Source organism: Belonocnema kinseyi, chromosome 6 (assembly GCF_010883055.1).
Source record: "Belonocnema kinseyi isolate 2016_QV_RU_SX_M_011 chromosome 6, B_treatae_v1, whole genome shotgun sequence".
Taxonomy (NCBI): domain Eukaryota; kingdom Metazoa; phylum Arthropoda; class Insecta; order Hymenoptera; family Cynipidae; genus Belonocnema; species Belonocnema kinseyi.
This window is the reverse complement of record NC_046662.1, coordinates 106,290,669-106,307,267: the sequence shown is the minus strand read 5'-3', so window position 1 is coordinate 106,307,267 and position 16,599 is coordinate 106,290,669. Positions and strand designations below refer to the sequence as shown.

At 30.3% G+C, this 16,599-nt stretch overlaps 2 protein-coding genes across 2 annotated transcripts in view; one reads left to right on the top strand and one right to left on the bottom strand.

Moving 5' to 3' along the window:
* The first annotated feature begins 3,660 nt into the window (after nucleotides 1-3,660).
* LOC117175536 lies at nucleotides 3,661-4,065 on the top strand. Its single transcript, XM_033365244.1, has one exon. The coding sequence runs from the start codon at nucleotides 3,661-3,663 to the stop codon at nucleotides 4,063-4,065; it is 405 nt and encodes a 134-aa protein (XP_033221135.1).
* Nucleotides 4,066-13,254: 9,189 nt separating this feature from the next.
* LOC117175535 overlaps nucleotides 13,255-16,599 on the bottom strand; it is a 78,406-nt gene continuing 75,061 nt past the window's right edge. Inside the window, exons 2-4 of the mRNA XM_033365242.1 lie at nucleotides 14,882-14,920; nucleotides 14,091-14,163; nucleotides 13,255-14,012 (exon numbers count right to left, since the gene is read on the bottom strand). Coding sequence (XP_033221133.1) covers nucleotides 13,759-14,012; nucleotides 14,091-14,163; nucleotides 14,882-14,920 — 366 coding nt within the window. The 3' untranslated portion in view covers nucleotides 13,255-13,758. The remainder of the gene's footprint in view (nucleotides 14,013-14,090; nucleotides 14,164-14,881; nucleotides 14,921-16,599) is intronic.

Below are 16,599 nucleotides of genomic sequence, written 5' to 3'. Positions count from 1 at the left end.
CATTTTTCGTAGTTGTTATTTTTGTGTATTTTCTTGCCTTTGTAATCAATGATTTTATAACTTCCGCTTATCGCAATTTTTCTAAACATATTTTATTGTTCTTATTTGTTACAACAATCTCATATTAACAAAAGTTTAAAGCCCCACTTGCTCACATGTACATATAACTTCTACTCTCTGTTCTGTCCAGAATAAGCATCTGACCAAAAAAATTTAACGGACTTTTTTGCATATTTTTTGTGCCCCCCCCCACACAGTTTTATTTTTTATTAATTCTTTTGTTAATGAAAGTTTTGAAGTATATGTGCTTTAAAGTAAAAGTTACTAAATGGAAACAAAAAATTTAAATACGCACAACTTCGTGTGCTTTTTTTCACAAATTTCAAAAATACTTATCGTCTAATTTGCTTTAAAATCAATATATTTTTCCCCCGAGATATTCTGGGACTTCAAGTGTAGAACCAGCCTGATTTGAAATGGATTAGGTCATTATCTAAAATGTTTACATCCAAGGATTCGCGCATGTTATTAATTTTCATCACAGCTGATTTCCTGTAAGTCATAGAGCGTTTTTTCTTTTATATAGAATCCTGTTTTGGAGTATTTGATATGCCCTAAAGGAGAAAGGATGTCACGTAATTATTATGGGAGTGATAGTTCGCCAAAAGCACTGGATACATCATTGTTTAAACGACGGATGAGATATTTTGTCACTCAGACATGCATTGTAGTCATTGTAAATATCTGTGTATATTTTTATATAATAAGTAAGTGGAATTGTTTACAGAATATATCTTATTTTAAATATAAGTTTCATAGCATATTTAACAATGAATAAGGGAATAATTAATTATTATTAATTATTAATTGCAAACTCACTTAATACTTAGTTAATTTTTAAATATCTATTCACAACAATAGAAATACATTTCACCATTTAATAACTTAATTGTATTTTTGTTTTAAATTTCATAGCAAATTAATGATTATAATTATTTTTAATTGAATTGTTACTCAATAATTTATTAATTATTAAGTAAGGCACAATTAACAATAATTTACATTTATTTTATTTAATCACTAGACTTAATTTATAAAATACGATCCACAGAGGTGACATTTACATGGCCCCTAAGTGAATTTTACTAAATAAGTTTCGCTTTCGCAGTAGGAACTACATTCCTGCTTCGTACATACTATACTACTAAACGAGTATCTTTCAAGCGACCTTTAGCTCAATAGAAACTACATTCCCGCGTCGCATATTCTACTAAACGAAAATCGTCCATCCGACCGCATGCGCAGTAGGCACTACGTTTCCTCTTCGTATATTCTACTATACGAGAATCGTCCATCCGACCGCATGCATAGTAGACACTACGTTTGCCCTACGTTACTGTGAGTAGTAATACGGACTAGACTAGACAAGCGTTTAGTAAATTCAACCGCTAGCTTAGTCTGTCCATTATATACTACTCCGTTTAGTAAATCTCACCCTTGCTAGGGTGAGAGCTACCAAACATTTTTCTCCGTGTATTATTTTGATAGCCGGCATTTTGACAAGAGCACTCATTGACACGGGTGCTGAGGTCACGTGTCTTTCGTAGGAGTTCCTAAATGGAAACAAGGAACCTTTTAATAAATTTCCTTGCTTAGCATTGGCAGGTGTCGCAGTAGCTGGACCTCTGGGGGGCAAGGCAGTGCGGCTAATTCGACAAATATACACGGACGTTCAATTACCTAATACCTACCTAATCATCGTCAGGGAATCTTCACACAGGAAAAAAAGAAACTCGGCGAAACATTGTGGAAACACCGATAAGTGTTTCGTCGAGAACCAGGACTACTGCAAAATTATCAACACATATTGCAGATCAGAGAAGAGAAGCTGTTCGTGGGACGCAGCTACCCAATTCCCGTGGCACACAGAGAAATGGTGGACGCCGAAGTTCAACGCACGATATAAACTTGGCATCATACAGCGTTCGAACAGTCCTCACATTAACCCTGTAGTGCCAGTAATCAAAAAGGACGGAACAATTCGACTATGTCTCGACGGTCGACGTTCAAATCAAATACTGATAGAAGATTGTGAATGTCCGGAGCCGGCAGAAGTGCTGTTCCAGAAATGTAAGGGGATGAATGTAATGTCAAATTTAGATATGACAAGTAGCTTTTGGCAGGTATCCTTACATCCGGATTCCAGAAAATATACAGCCTTTCAATATGAAGGTCGAAGCTACGAATTTCATGTGGTACCTATTGGGCTAAAAACGAGCACGGCAGCTCTCGTACGCGGACTGGACCACGCACTGCAAGGACTCAGCGATCAGATTATCTCGTTTGTCAATGATACGCTCATCACCTCTGAGAATCATGAGATAAATCTTGAACATCTAGATGGAATGTTTGAGAGACTAGAAAGAAATAATTTGACTTTAAATCTAACAAAGTCACATTTCTTTAAAAAAGAGAAAAAAAATTTAGGCGTCATGCTTACAACCGAAGCAGTGAAACCGGATTCCGAGAAAATAAAAAACATTTATGATTTCCCAGCCCCAAGAAACATCAAGCAGCTAAGAGGCTTCCTAGGACTCGTAAATTTTTATTCAAAGTTTAGCAAGGAACACGCTGCTGAAACAGTACCTCTTCTAAGATTAATAAAAAAGTAAGTTCCTTGGAAGTGGGACAAAGAAGCGTAGGAGAGATTTGAAAAAATAAAGGCACTTTTCTGTACATCTATCATGTTATATTCTCCGGACCCGAAAAAAGGATATTACTTGGAAACGGACGCAAGTAACGGACGCCGTATTATAACAACTAAATAACAAAGTCGAAAAAGAAATCACTTTAGCCAGCCGCACACTGAAAGACCCTGAAATCAATTATTTCACGACAGAAAAGGAACTCCTGACGATAATATGGGCACTGCAAAAATTTAGAATATACTTGCATGGTGCTAATATTATTAATCGCACCGACCATCGAGCACTAACTTTTCTGAAAACGTGCAAATTCGTGAACGCTCGACTGACACGCTGCATATTGGCTATACAAGACTACAAGATAAAAATCGAACATCTACCAGGAAAAGACAATATAATGGCCGACGTGCTAAGTCAGATATACGACGAAGAGAGCTATCGCAAGAACCGAGGTGAAACACGAGTCGTCATAAACGCGCTGAGTTACCAATGGACTGATGAGACTGCACAATTGATAAGGAGCATCCCTTTACAACAAAAAGAGGAAACGAAAATTGTGCAACTCATACGTGACGCATAAGGAGATCCTGATGGTAGGACACGCTTTAAAATATTGAAAGACACCTTATATCACTTCGATGGCAAGAGTTATCGAATTTATGTACCGTCACGCACGATTGAAAACATCATATGGGAAAGTCACATTTCGTACGGGCATCCAGGGGAGGAAAAGACATACAAGATACAGCGAGAGTCATTCTACAAGCCACGCATGGCTAAACTCACAAGACAGACATTGGCTACGTGTGACTCATGTTAAAGAAATAAGATATCTACAACGGCATCGCAAGAGTTACATGAGCCTGTCTTATCAAAAGAACCTCTCGAGATAATCTCAATTGATTTTTTCGGCCCTTTAACGAAATCTAAGTAAGGTTATGAACATCTGCTAGTAATGAGCGACACCTTCACGAAATACACTAAATTGTATCCCATTCGCAAAGCTACCAGTGAAGTGGCAATACAAAAATTAGACGAATTTGCAAAAGAAATTGGCGCACAACAAAAAGTTCTTTCAGATCAAGGTACTCAATTCACCAGTTACAAGTGGCGCCAAGCTCTGGAGCAACGGAAAATGAAAATGATATTGACATCAATAAAGCATCCACAGGCTAATATAGTCGAAAGAGTTAATAGAGAACTCGCTAGGCTTTTTCGAACCCTCATACCCCCAGATCAATATAGTGGATGGTACCGACAACTGGAAAATATCGAAACAGTAATTGACGAATCACATCATGATACAACTGAAATCACGCCATATGAGGCCATGTGGGGACGCAAGCCTAGGAGATGGTGAATCGACCTCCTACCTGACATCCCTCTACCGCTTCAAAGTGATCGAGAAGAGCAGCTGATGATACTTGGAGAACGAATCAAGACAAAAAGGGAGTGGTTATTAAGCAGGATAAATGCGAAGAACAAAGGAATCACCTTTAGGGTCGGCGAATGGGTATTAGCAAAGACTTGTAATTTGTCAAATTCCACGACGGGAGCCATGGAAAAGTTTCTCTCACTCTACGAAGGGCCATACCGAGTCAAAAAACAAGTCGCCACAAATGTCTATATTTTGGGCGCTACAAACAATGATCGAGAGAGAGGGCAATATAACGTAGACGACTTGCGTAAATATCTGCGCAGGAAAATGGAAAGTGGGTAGAGAGAAATTCCATCGCCTGGATCCTAGAGCTTCTGGAAAATTTTGGGCTGATGAAACGGAGGAACCAACGTCGGTAGTGATTACTCTTGAAGAAGAGAAAGAAGCTACGGTGGAAGTGAATCAAAGATCACGAGTAGTAATGCCGTCGAGCGATCTTTCCCGATATCGACATGATCCCGAGTCGATTCCAGCCTCCGGTATCTGATTTGTATCGTGCGGTGCACACGAATTCCGCTCACGGTTAGGATTTTACCTGCAAGCTTTCGGGCCCTCTTTATTTTCTTCCTGAATTCCGCTCGCGTTACCATTTAGGTGGGTACCCAAGAACTCCGCCTATTTAGATTTAAGTGATTCTCTTCTTCTACCTTGCTATACTGACCTACTGACTATATACGAATTTTCCTAGATTCAACTTTGCACATCTACTTTTACGTAGAGAATTTTTTTTCAATTTTCAGTTCATTTTGACTAATCAACATTTTGTTATATATCAACAAAAAAATCTTTTTATAAATAATTACACATCTTCACCATTTTTACAAGCACAGACTATTTTCTTAGCAAAATCAACTAAAACTACATTTTAAATTACTCTTTGTAATGATACTTTACTAATAGATAAGACTATAGTTAATTATTTAAACATTTTTTGTTTACTGACTCTTTATACCTGGAAGCCTTATGGTCGATAAAAGACATCGAAATCCATTGGAAATTGGTTTGGAAACAGAATTTTATCCACAGAAATTCGATTCTGCGGGGAGAAAAATTGCATAAAATTTATGTATTGCCCTGGTGGACATGTTTTTACAAAAATGCAGAAAAAATTAAAACCATTTTTAGAGGAATTCACAGATAAATACAGTAAATTACAATGCAAATCATAGGAAAGTACAACTGTTTTCTATCATTAGAACGAATTTTGTACTTTTTTTTATTTTACTATATATTATATTTCATTGTATTTTCTTTCAGAATTTACAAAAAAGTACAACTGCAAGAATCTACACTCAAAGTGTAATCCTTTTTAATCTTAAACTTTTAAAATTAAAGCTCTAGATTTGTTATTCAAATGTTCGAAGATTTAAGCGTATAAAATATAAAGTTCTAACACTTTGTGTTCGAAAATGTCGTGTTTTCGGTCAAAAATGCAATTGGTCGAAAGATAGTCTTTTTTGTTGAAAATTGAACTGTTTTGTTAAAAATCTGTCTTTTTTAAAAAATAATTTATGATTTTAAATGATATCCTAAAGTTTCGAAACATAACATAAAAGATTTCAAAGCAACATTTTTCATGTTGACAAGATCACAACATATTAGAAATAATTTTAGTAAGTTGAAGGGATATATAGAATTAAGCAAAATTGATATTTTTAAATATTTTTAATAAAAAATTAAGATCTATTTTTTAGTTAATTCTCTATTTATTAATTATTGAAGAGTTATTACAGAAAACCACTATAAATATTAGTTGCTTTTAATACTAAATGAATTCTACATTAATTAGAATGCCAAAAAAGTTGACCAAAGATATGTTTCTCAAAACTAACAACTGTCATATTAACCAAATTATTAACTATTAAACTATATGTGTAAATATATTCTCTGAATAATTCACTAAAGAGGGACACCATCGTGTGTTCAAATGTTCTAAACAATTGTCATCTAACTTAATTCATTTTTACTCGGCACCACACAGTAAAAAAAGGATCAATTTTGTTGCAGAGCATTTTGCTGCAACGATCATTTGACTCTCGAGATCATAATGATCTGTCCATTCCGGTCAATTCGATCTTATTTTTTGCTTGATTTGTTAGAATTTTCTAATATCAGATTTTATTATTTTTTCAACTTTTTCATTGCACTGAACGATCAGAAACCATGAAAAGCTTGCATATGAGCTAAAGTACTCTAAGAGCGTCAGCCATCTTGGTTTGACTTTATATAAGATCCCGAATCAGATCATTATGATCTCATAAGTCGATCATTCACTCTGGCCGATCCAAATGCTCTTGAATTCGGTATGATTTTTGTTGCATATCAAAATGACATTTATTTCTTTATCATTTTGAACACTTTTTTTACTATGCATACATTTTTATAAATAGAGTTGAAACAGACCCAAACTTTAAAGAATGACAGGACTGTATGGTTTAGTGCTTTTATTTATTGAATTTAGAAGAAACCTTTAAAAACGAAACTCCAAAAAATATGTTTTCAAAAATCAGTGTGATCGGCTCATTATAATTATAGTACAAAGTAATAAAAAGAGGGAAAAGAGAGAGACAGTAGAGTCAATCGTTGTTACCGTTCTCTTTATAGAATATAATGTATATAGACATGTCTGATATAAAGAAATATATACTTTATAATTTGAATTTATAAATAAAATATGAAAATTTTGTTTATAAATGAATTAACTATTTTCACTTTAAACGCCCGATAATCTTTGTAGAACTTGATTTTTTCCATATAAGTGTCTCAGAAAAATAGTTTTAATATGTTAAAAACTATATAGTGCCATAATAAAATGATAATAATTATTATTAATTACAAAGATATTACAGAAATAAACTTTTGTTCCATGCATTTGGTTGGTCCATCGTTTTCCGAGCGGAATTCAGGATTTGTATTCGGAGGGTGGTTGACCGCGAGCGGAGTTCGTGTGCGCCCGGATCCTGTCGGTTTTAGCTCGACTCGACTTTGGATCGGGATGTCGAGATATCGGCTCGGGATAGTGGAAAATTTGTACTTTGGCTTAGAATTAAATCATTTGAAACATGGAAGTGCGATTATGCCGATTATAGCAACAATTTTCAACGTTCATTCAATTTATAAATGCTTTTATTGAATAAGAATATATTTTTTAATATGTGGCGATATTACACTGTTTATTTAAAAGGAGCAAATATTAATAAGATATTGAAAAATGAACAGCTTGCAGCTGAATTGTAGTAAATAGATTGCATTCTACTGATTCTTCGAAATTTCACAGTGCACATTTTTGGAAATATAGTTGAACTAAAGACGAAAAATGTTGACAAACAGATGATATTTTTGAAAGACTCTCGAATTTTCAACCAAGAGAGATGAATTTTCTACCACAAGTAATAAATTTTAAATCCAAAAAACTAATTTTTAACAAAATAGCGAAATTTTCTATTAATTATATGAATTTTTAAGAATTTAGTGATACTTTACTTCCTACAGTTGCATTTACAAACCAAATATCTACGATAAATTCTAAATAAAAACCTCAAAAGTTGAATTTTCAATAAAAAATGGAATGGTTAAATTTTTACTGAAAAAAGTAATATTTAACTTAAAAAAGAGTTTTCAACAAAATATTCAAGCCCCTCAACCAATCAACTGAAATTTTAACCATGTAGTACAACATTCAATTAAACACTTTTATTTTATACATAAGAACTTAAGAAAACTCATATTTCACCAAATACATGAATTTTTAGAGAAAGTGGTAAATTTTTAATCTAGAAGCTAAGTTTCCTACTAGAAATAAAATAGTTACATTTTCAATCAAAAAGTTAATTTTCTACTTCAAAAAGAAGGAACTTCGAAAAAATGTTGGATTTGTAATTCGAGAAATTACTTTTCAAATAAAATGATGAACCTTGAACTGTAATAATTACATTTTTAAATATAAAATAAATTTTCAACTAAGAAGAACGTTATTTTTTAAAAATAATAGTTGAATTTGTCAAATATAAAATAAACTCACAACAATTTTCCTTAACTTCAAAACAAGGAGTTGAACTTTCAACCAAGACACTTCATTTTACACCAGAAAGAAAAAAATTTCAGAAACGATATGAATTATCAAAAATAAAGTTAAATTCGTAATTAATGTTTATTCGAACACCAAAAGGTTCAATATGTTAGAAACGTTGTTATTTAACCAAAAACACAAATCATGAAGAGAATAGTTTCAATTTTCAAACAGAAAAATTAATTTTCATTTAATTATATAGTTAAATTTCAAACTGAAATGGTAGATAAATTTGAAACTAGAAACCTGCAGTTAACTTTTCATTTGAGAAAATTAATTATCAAACAATAAAAAGTGTTTTCAAGAATGTAGTTAAATTTTCAACAAAAAAATCAATTTCCAAACCAAGGTAGTTGAAATTTCCAATGAAGAAACAAACTTTTGCATTCAATGGTTGGAAAAAACGAAAAACCCGAGTTTTCAGCAATATAGTTCAACTTCCAACCCATCTGCTGTCAACTAAACTCTAGAATTTTCGATCAGAAACATTAATTTCCAACCTAGTATTTGTATTTTACGGAATATTTTAATTTTTAACTGAAAAAGATCAATTTTTCACCAAACATGGAATGGCTAAACTCACAGTGAAAATAATTTTCAACTAAACGAATAAATTTTTAATTGCAATATTAAACTTTCAACTAGAAAGGAGGTCCATTTTGTACAAAAAAGACGATTTCTCAAGAAAATACATGAATTTTCAATCAAACAGTTAAATTTTCAACTTCCATTTTTAACCAAATAGTTAAATTTTAAAATAAGAAAGATCATTTTTCAGTCAAAAGCAAATAGTTAAATATTCAGTTAAAAAAATTAATTTCCCGCGAAAAAAACAATATTCAAATACAGTGAGTAATTAGAAATTAAAATGATGAATATTCAACTGCAAATACGTGAATTTTCAACCAAGAAGATGAATTTTGAAGTCAACTGGTGAATCTTTAATCTTCAACTTAAATGAGAGAATATTCAATGTGAATAGTTACATGTTAAGTTAAAAATAATTCATTTTTTCAACAAAAGAAACTTTATTTAACTGGAATAGTTAGATTTTTCAACTAAAAATTAAATAATTAAATTTTTACTGAAGAAATGAATATTCAACCAAAGAAACGAAATTTCATCTACAAATTATGGAATATTTAACTGGAATAATAGTTACATTTTCAGTTTAAGAATAAAGTCATTTTAAAACCAAACAGAAATGAATTTTGAACAAAATAGCTACATTTTTGCAAAAAATTCCTTTGATCAAAAAAATTTTTCAATCAATCAGCTTATATCTTTATCAAAGAAATGAATTTTTAATTAAAACGATGAATCTTGAACCAAAAAAATTAATTTTCAACAAAAAAGTTCAACTTTCGGACAAGTAATTTCATTAGAAACCTAAAAGATGAATTTTTAAACAAACAATGGCAACTATTAAACTGTAATTCTGGAATTTTGAACCGAAAAACAGAATTTTGAACAAAACAAATTTTTATGAAAATTATTGAATTTCCAAAAAGAAAAGATCAATTTTCAACTAAAAATATACATTCAAATTTTAGGTTGAAGGACATAATTTTTAATCTTATGGATTAATTTCCTACAAAAAAGGTGAATTTTGCACAAAATACATACTTTTAAGCAATAGTTTGATTTCTAATTGAATAAAAATGATGATTTTAATATGGAAAATGGTGATAATGTGGAGAATCTGCGACTATAAATGTAGTAGAGATTTCTTTTCTAAACCGACCAAAATGATTAAATAAAACTTGAATTTTACTGCGTTCAGAAGTAAATTCCTGTTTTTGAATTAAATTCCAGTTCAATAGAGTTGTTGTATTGAGTTGTGAAGAATTCAATTATTTAAAATGAAATACGACTAAGAAATATTTTTTGAAACTACTGTATTCAGTAAATTTGAAATAAATTTAAAAAGTCAAATGATATTTGAAAGAATTTAATTAAAAGAAAAAATTTAATTGAATTGAATTGAATTGAGTCAATTTAGAAGAATTCTAGCAAATTAAGCAAATTCTGGATAAATTAATAAAATTTCAGGGTGAATTACAAATGAATTAGAAAAAATCTCTTAAAATTTTGGAAACTGTGAAACCTTTTACTTTTTTTGACTTTGAAATTCTTCAAAATCTTATAACATCTAGTTAAGTTTTATGAAATCTGCAATTTTCTGATATTAAACATTTGGATGCCTTAATCGCTTAAATTTTTAAATGTTTAAAAATATCCTCAAACATTCCAAATTCTCTGTAATTGCTTTAAATATTTTTTTAAATCTTGAAAATTACTTGCAACATTTAAAAATGACTAAAACTCCTATAAATTTGCTGAAATCACTTTCAATTATTGAATAAAAAATTTTATAAATATTTTTTTAAATACCCTAAAATCTTTAAAATTCTTTGCTTTCCGTGCAAGTCTTTTGACTTTCGTAAAAGTGTACACACTGTGTGAAATCCCTTGAAATTTCTTGAAAGATGCCTTGAAATATTTTAAAATAGCATTGGAATCTTTCTAAATACCTTAAAATATTACAAATTCTTTGAAATCTCATTAAAAATACTGAAACCTCTGAAATCCGAATGCAATTACTGACATGAAATTGAAATTCCTTCAAATCTTAAAAATTACTTGCAGCATTTAAAAATAAATTAACATCTTTTAAATCCGTTGGAATCACTTTAATTATGAAATAAATTATTTTGTTAAATACCCTACAATCTTTAAAAGTCTTTAATCCTTTTTAAAACTCTTTAAAATGATGTAGAAATTCTTTAAGATATTTGAAAACTCTTAAAATATTACCTCCACGAAAAGTTAATTATATCCCTTAAAAGCATGAAAATCTTTAGACATTTTTTAATCTTTCGAAAATGCCTTAAAATCTTTTAAAATTCCCTACAATATTTTAAATTTTAGAAATACCTAGGAATTTTTTAAAGGCTTTGGAAATTTCTTGGAATTTTTCAAATTTTAAATTATTAAGGATACCTCTTAAATATTTTAAATCTCTTTAAATCTCTTTATATCTCTTGCAATTTGTTAAAGCTCTTGAAAAGAACTTTAATTTGTTTAAATATTGTAAAATCTTTTAAATCTTGTAAAACCACATGAATTTCTGAAATCAATTGAAAAGTCCTTAGAATATTGACTTTGTTTTAAAAGAGTGGATTATATTTTATCCACATAAATAAAACATCATTTGAAAATATAATCATTTTCCGCAATGGTTTGTTCGCGATTCAATGGTATTACTACACCATTTGAGTTAAAAAGCATTTTTAATAATCAGCATTAGTCCAATCAATCATAAAATCTACGCATAGTATCATCATAGAGTACATACATTGATTCTTTTGCAATATTAATTTTACACATTTTTTATACAAAATTGAATCTGATAATTGATACTCTCTCTCGCTCTCAAAACCAAACAGGACTAATTTGATACAAAACAGAAAGAGTTTTAACCTAAAAAATAAGAATTTTCAAAAAAAGTTAATTACCAATCAAGCAGTTAAATTTTCAAGTCAAGCAGACGAATTTTTTACAAAAAAGTTAAATTTCCAACCTAAATCTAGATCTAAAACAATATTAAATCTTAAGCTAAAGAGATGAGACTTCAAAAAAAAAAGATTTTAAACAAAGTGGTTTAACTTTCAACCTAAAAATATAAACATTTAATAAATTACATAATAATAATAAGTAATATATAATGAAAGACATAAATTTCCAATGGAGTAACTGTATTTTTAAACTAAAAAACATCATTGTTTAAACTAAGAAAGATCAATTTTCAACCAAAAACAAAAAAATTACATTTTCATTAAAAATATTTATTTTCAATTTCAGAATACCATTTTTCTACAAAATAGTTGATTTTTATACCACATTGTAGAAATTTGAAGCCAAGAACACAATTTTCCACCAGAGTTAAATTTTCAACCAAAAATTTAAACTTTCAAGAAAAAACTTGTTATCAACCAAACAGTTGGATATTCAATAATTTTATTACATTTTGAGTTTAAAAAATTAATTAAAAAAAAACAATTTTTCAAACTTCAAGTCAAAACGATTAATTTTTTAGAAAACGTTTAATTTTCAACAAAAAATTTCATTTCTAAACAAATAGTTTTTCCACCAAATATTTGAATTTTCAACAAAATAATGCATTCTCAGCAAAAACGTAATAGTAGATATTTCAAAAAAGAAAAAACGAATTTCACGGAGAGAAAACTCGGGGGATTTGTAAAGGAAATTCTGGTGAAAATTCCTATAATTTCTAATAACTTGGTGACACAGTGGGCTTTGTAGTGAAAAATAATATGGTAGTTATTATATTTTAATGTGCCTTGTTTTGGAAATTTTCATAAATACTTTTAGCGTTAAATAACAGAAAACTTGAGTAATTATTCGTATAATTCTCGAAACAAATTCTGTGCCTTATACCATATCGTACTGTGTAGCATGGGAATTTTTGTAGAGGTACATAGGAAGGCTGACCCTCCCCTACTACCTGCAGTACCGTACCGAACGGCACCTTATTGCCATGAGCATGGTAATTTTTGTACTGGCACATAGGAAGGATGGCCCTGCCCTACTACCTGAAATTCCTTGACGGACAGTACCTTATACCATGAGCATGGTAATTTTTATAAAACTAAATAGGAAGGACGGCCCTCCCTTACTACCTATTTTTGTTTACCGATAAGTACCGTATACCATGGGCATGGTATTTTTTCCGGTGGAACTATGGTGAAAGCTGCTATTTCAAATATTTCTTTATCCTATCATCTTCAGATATTTTATAGTTTTCTAAATGTAACTTACGTTCGATTCATCGTAAAATGTACGATCTTATATATCATCTTATGCGTACATTTTAAAGGGTTTTATACTATGGACACGGTTATTATTTCAGTTCATCTCAAGAGGTATTGAAATTTAAAAAACTTGGTAATTTAACTTTTCTTTTGATCATTTATTTATCCAAAAATAAAAATAAGGTTCCATTAGTGTATAATACGATCAATACATATACATTCATAATTCGCATAAAATATTAATATATTTATAGCCATTTTTTAACAATTTAATTTACTGCGTTACATGCGCGTCCAATATGCGTAATTATACCTTTAATCAATTTATTTCAGGTCAAACTCTTCCATTTCTTGTCAGTTTCATGAGCTACTTCATACGCTTGAAAGTGATCATCGTAGTAAACATTTTGTAATTTCTCTGAGATAAAAACCGCTACGTAATTATCTTGCACAATGCAATAGTGTACAGTATAAAATTTTGGTCCATTTTCTGCTACTATCATTATTGTGACATCGGGTTTCACATATTTATCGCTGAACTTAATCCAATTTACAAGTTTTACAAAACCTATTGCATTGGGGGACAAACATGAGGAAAAAACTGAATATTGTGGAAGGGAACTTGCATTAATAATTTTAGATGGACCGCAGGTATATCGTAAGTACGTCGACACGTTGTACATAAAACGATGATTTAGTTTTAACTGATGTCTAATCGCTATCGCTATCGCTATCGCAAATTCGCAATGCCGGGGATGGCGATGTAGAAGCAGAAGTAGTTTCTATTGTTGGTTGTGTGGGACCTCGAGTTGCATTTAAAAAGGCAAGATTTGAAGCAAGATTCGTATACGAATGCCCGTCAGAAAGTAACGTTGATGGTTCACTTGGAAGCCCATTGCTTACGGCAGTGGCATGTGTCACATGATTCGCATACAATAAATCTTGTGGACCTGAATTTACATGTTCTGTAAATACGAATCAAGAGTTAAACAATGCTATTAATTAGCAGGAAAAAGAAAGCGTACAGAAAATGTTATTCGTACCTGTTTGCTGATTAGCACATGAGTTCAAAATTCGTTGACTCTCGCTTAGAAGTAGGTGAAGAGGTCGATTGGACTACAAGGAAAAAATTATATTAAATATTACTATATTAAAAACAATTCGAAACTTTTTAAATTGATAACATTTCTTTACAATCAGTTCTGTATGAACTAATAGGTCGCCGAGATCACTCTTTTTTAAAAGGTCAAAGAAGGCCTCTGATTACGAATATCTTGGGTAGGTTTTCGAAATATTGGTCAATTGGTAAAATTGGTAAAATGGAAAGTCTCAGGATAAGTTTAAGGTCGAGGTATTTGGGCCCCAGACCTTTGGGATGCAACATCTGTTTCAAACACAATGACATTCGCCTAAGAGAGCCAAAAATTGACCTGGCTGCTGGGTTTTACAGAATTAGTAATTCTACAAGAAATACTTAAATCTGAAAATATTATTTAGCTCCACCATCATTAATATATCCGATTTTTACAATAAAATAAAAAAGTTCAAAGATTCAAAATTATTTCATAAAAAGAAACATTTTATAAATTAAGAAAAAAATTAAAAACACGGAATAAAGTAAAGGGCTAAATTTTCAATTTTTTTTATGCATCATTTTAACTCTGAACGTATTTTTCGTGGACTTGAATAAATATTACAACCCAAAATAATTTCGTTTATTATATTCCTGGCACATTTTGCAAAGTGACATGGTAAAATTTAATACATTCCAGGAAAATTACGTTCTCTAAACCCGCAAAAGTACTTTCTCTTTAAAATATTACAAGTTTCTTACCTTGCAAATTTTATCTTCAAAGTTATTAAAGCGTGAGTGCTGGTAATTATCACAATAAACGATTAACAATAATCACAATAATCACTGTTAATATGAACTGCATCATGTTTCGACAACGAGATGACTCGCACAACTGTTTGATCCAGTGCGTCCACTCGAAAGATATCCAGTGATGGTTACAAGGGATAACATTATTTTCCTCGTATTCTTGTACTATGCTCTATACTTTTCAGAAATGTTACTAAATAAATTTAAGTCTTTTTACCATTGTCAGTTTTATGAAAAAGACATATTTGAAAAATATTTTCTTCCATCCGCTATATCAAAGTTACTCAGGGAGCCTAGAATTATATGCCTCCCTGCCTAACCGAAATTGCCATGCTGCGAGGCAATCTTTACAAGCAATACGTTGTAGATATTGCATTTCATGGACCGGGAGTAATCTCTAAATTACGTGTTACTTAAAGCTCTGTAGATGTAAAATGTTCCCTTTCACTTTAAATTTCTACAAAACATAAATTTTAACATGCCATCAATTCAATTCTTGCCATTTATTTATGAATGACTACTATCTACAATTTAAAAATTGCTTTATTTTTAAAAAAAACATTTAATATTTTTCCTATGCCGTCGAGGATTTATACCCAATTTGTACTCACTTTTTACCCAATTTTCAATTCTGTGTTTTCTCCCTGTTGATCAAAATTGTTAAGTTTTCAACATAATAACTAAATTTATAATAAAATAGATTAGTTTCTAATCTGCAAAGCTGAATTTAGAACAAAAATTAAATACTTCACACTTCAACAAAAAAATATAAAATTTTTACCAAAAAAGATTAATTTTAAAACCAAGAAGACGAATTTTCACACAAGAAGAATAAAATTCTATAAAAAAACAATTTTTCAAAACAAAAAAAGCAGATGAATTTTAAATAACAAAAAGATCAAATTTAAACGAAAAATAGAGTAGTGCAATGTTTATGATACTTCAATTTGAAGAGAATTAAATTTCTACCGAAAAAACTAATTATCAAAAAGAAAAGATAAATTTTCAACAAAAAATAAAAAAGTTTATATCCTGTTCAATAAAAAATTAATTAAGGGAAAGAATAGCGAATTTTGACAAAATAGTCAAACTTTCAACCAAACAACCTTTGCCAACCGCCGAAAATGTGCATTTGTTTGTATAATTTTTTTTTAAAGTTAACAAATGTTAATGCATAACTAAATTTGTTAAATAAAATTTGAGGAAGATAAGATGAAAACACGATTTATTTTTGCTTGAAAACGCCGAGAATATGCATTTGTTTATTTAATTTGTTCTTAAAATTAATCAAATGTTAATGCATAACTTAATTCTTGGAATAAATTTTAAGCAAGATTATAGGAAAATACTATTTAATTTTGTCTAAGACGCCGCAAACGTGCATTTGTTTGTATAATTTGTTCTTAAAATTGACAAATGTTCATGCATAACTACATTTTTTGAATAGAATTTGAGGAAGATCAGATGAAAACAAGATTTATTTTCGCTTGCAAACGCCGAGAATATACATTTGTTTATTTAATTTGTTCTTAAAATTAACACATGTTAATGCATAACTTAATTCTTGCAATATATTTTGCGCAAGATTATTCCAAGAATTAAGTTACGAATTAACATTTCTTAATTTTAAGAAAAAATTAAATAAACAAATGCATATTCTCGGTGTTTTC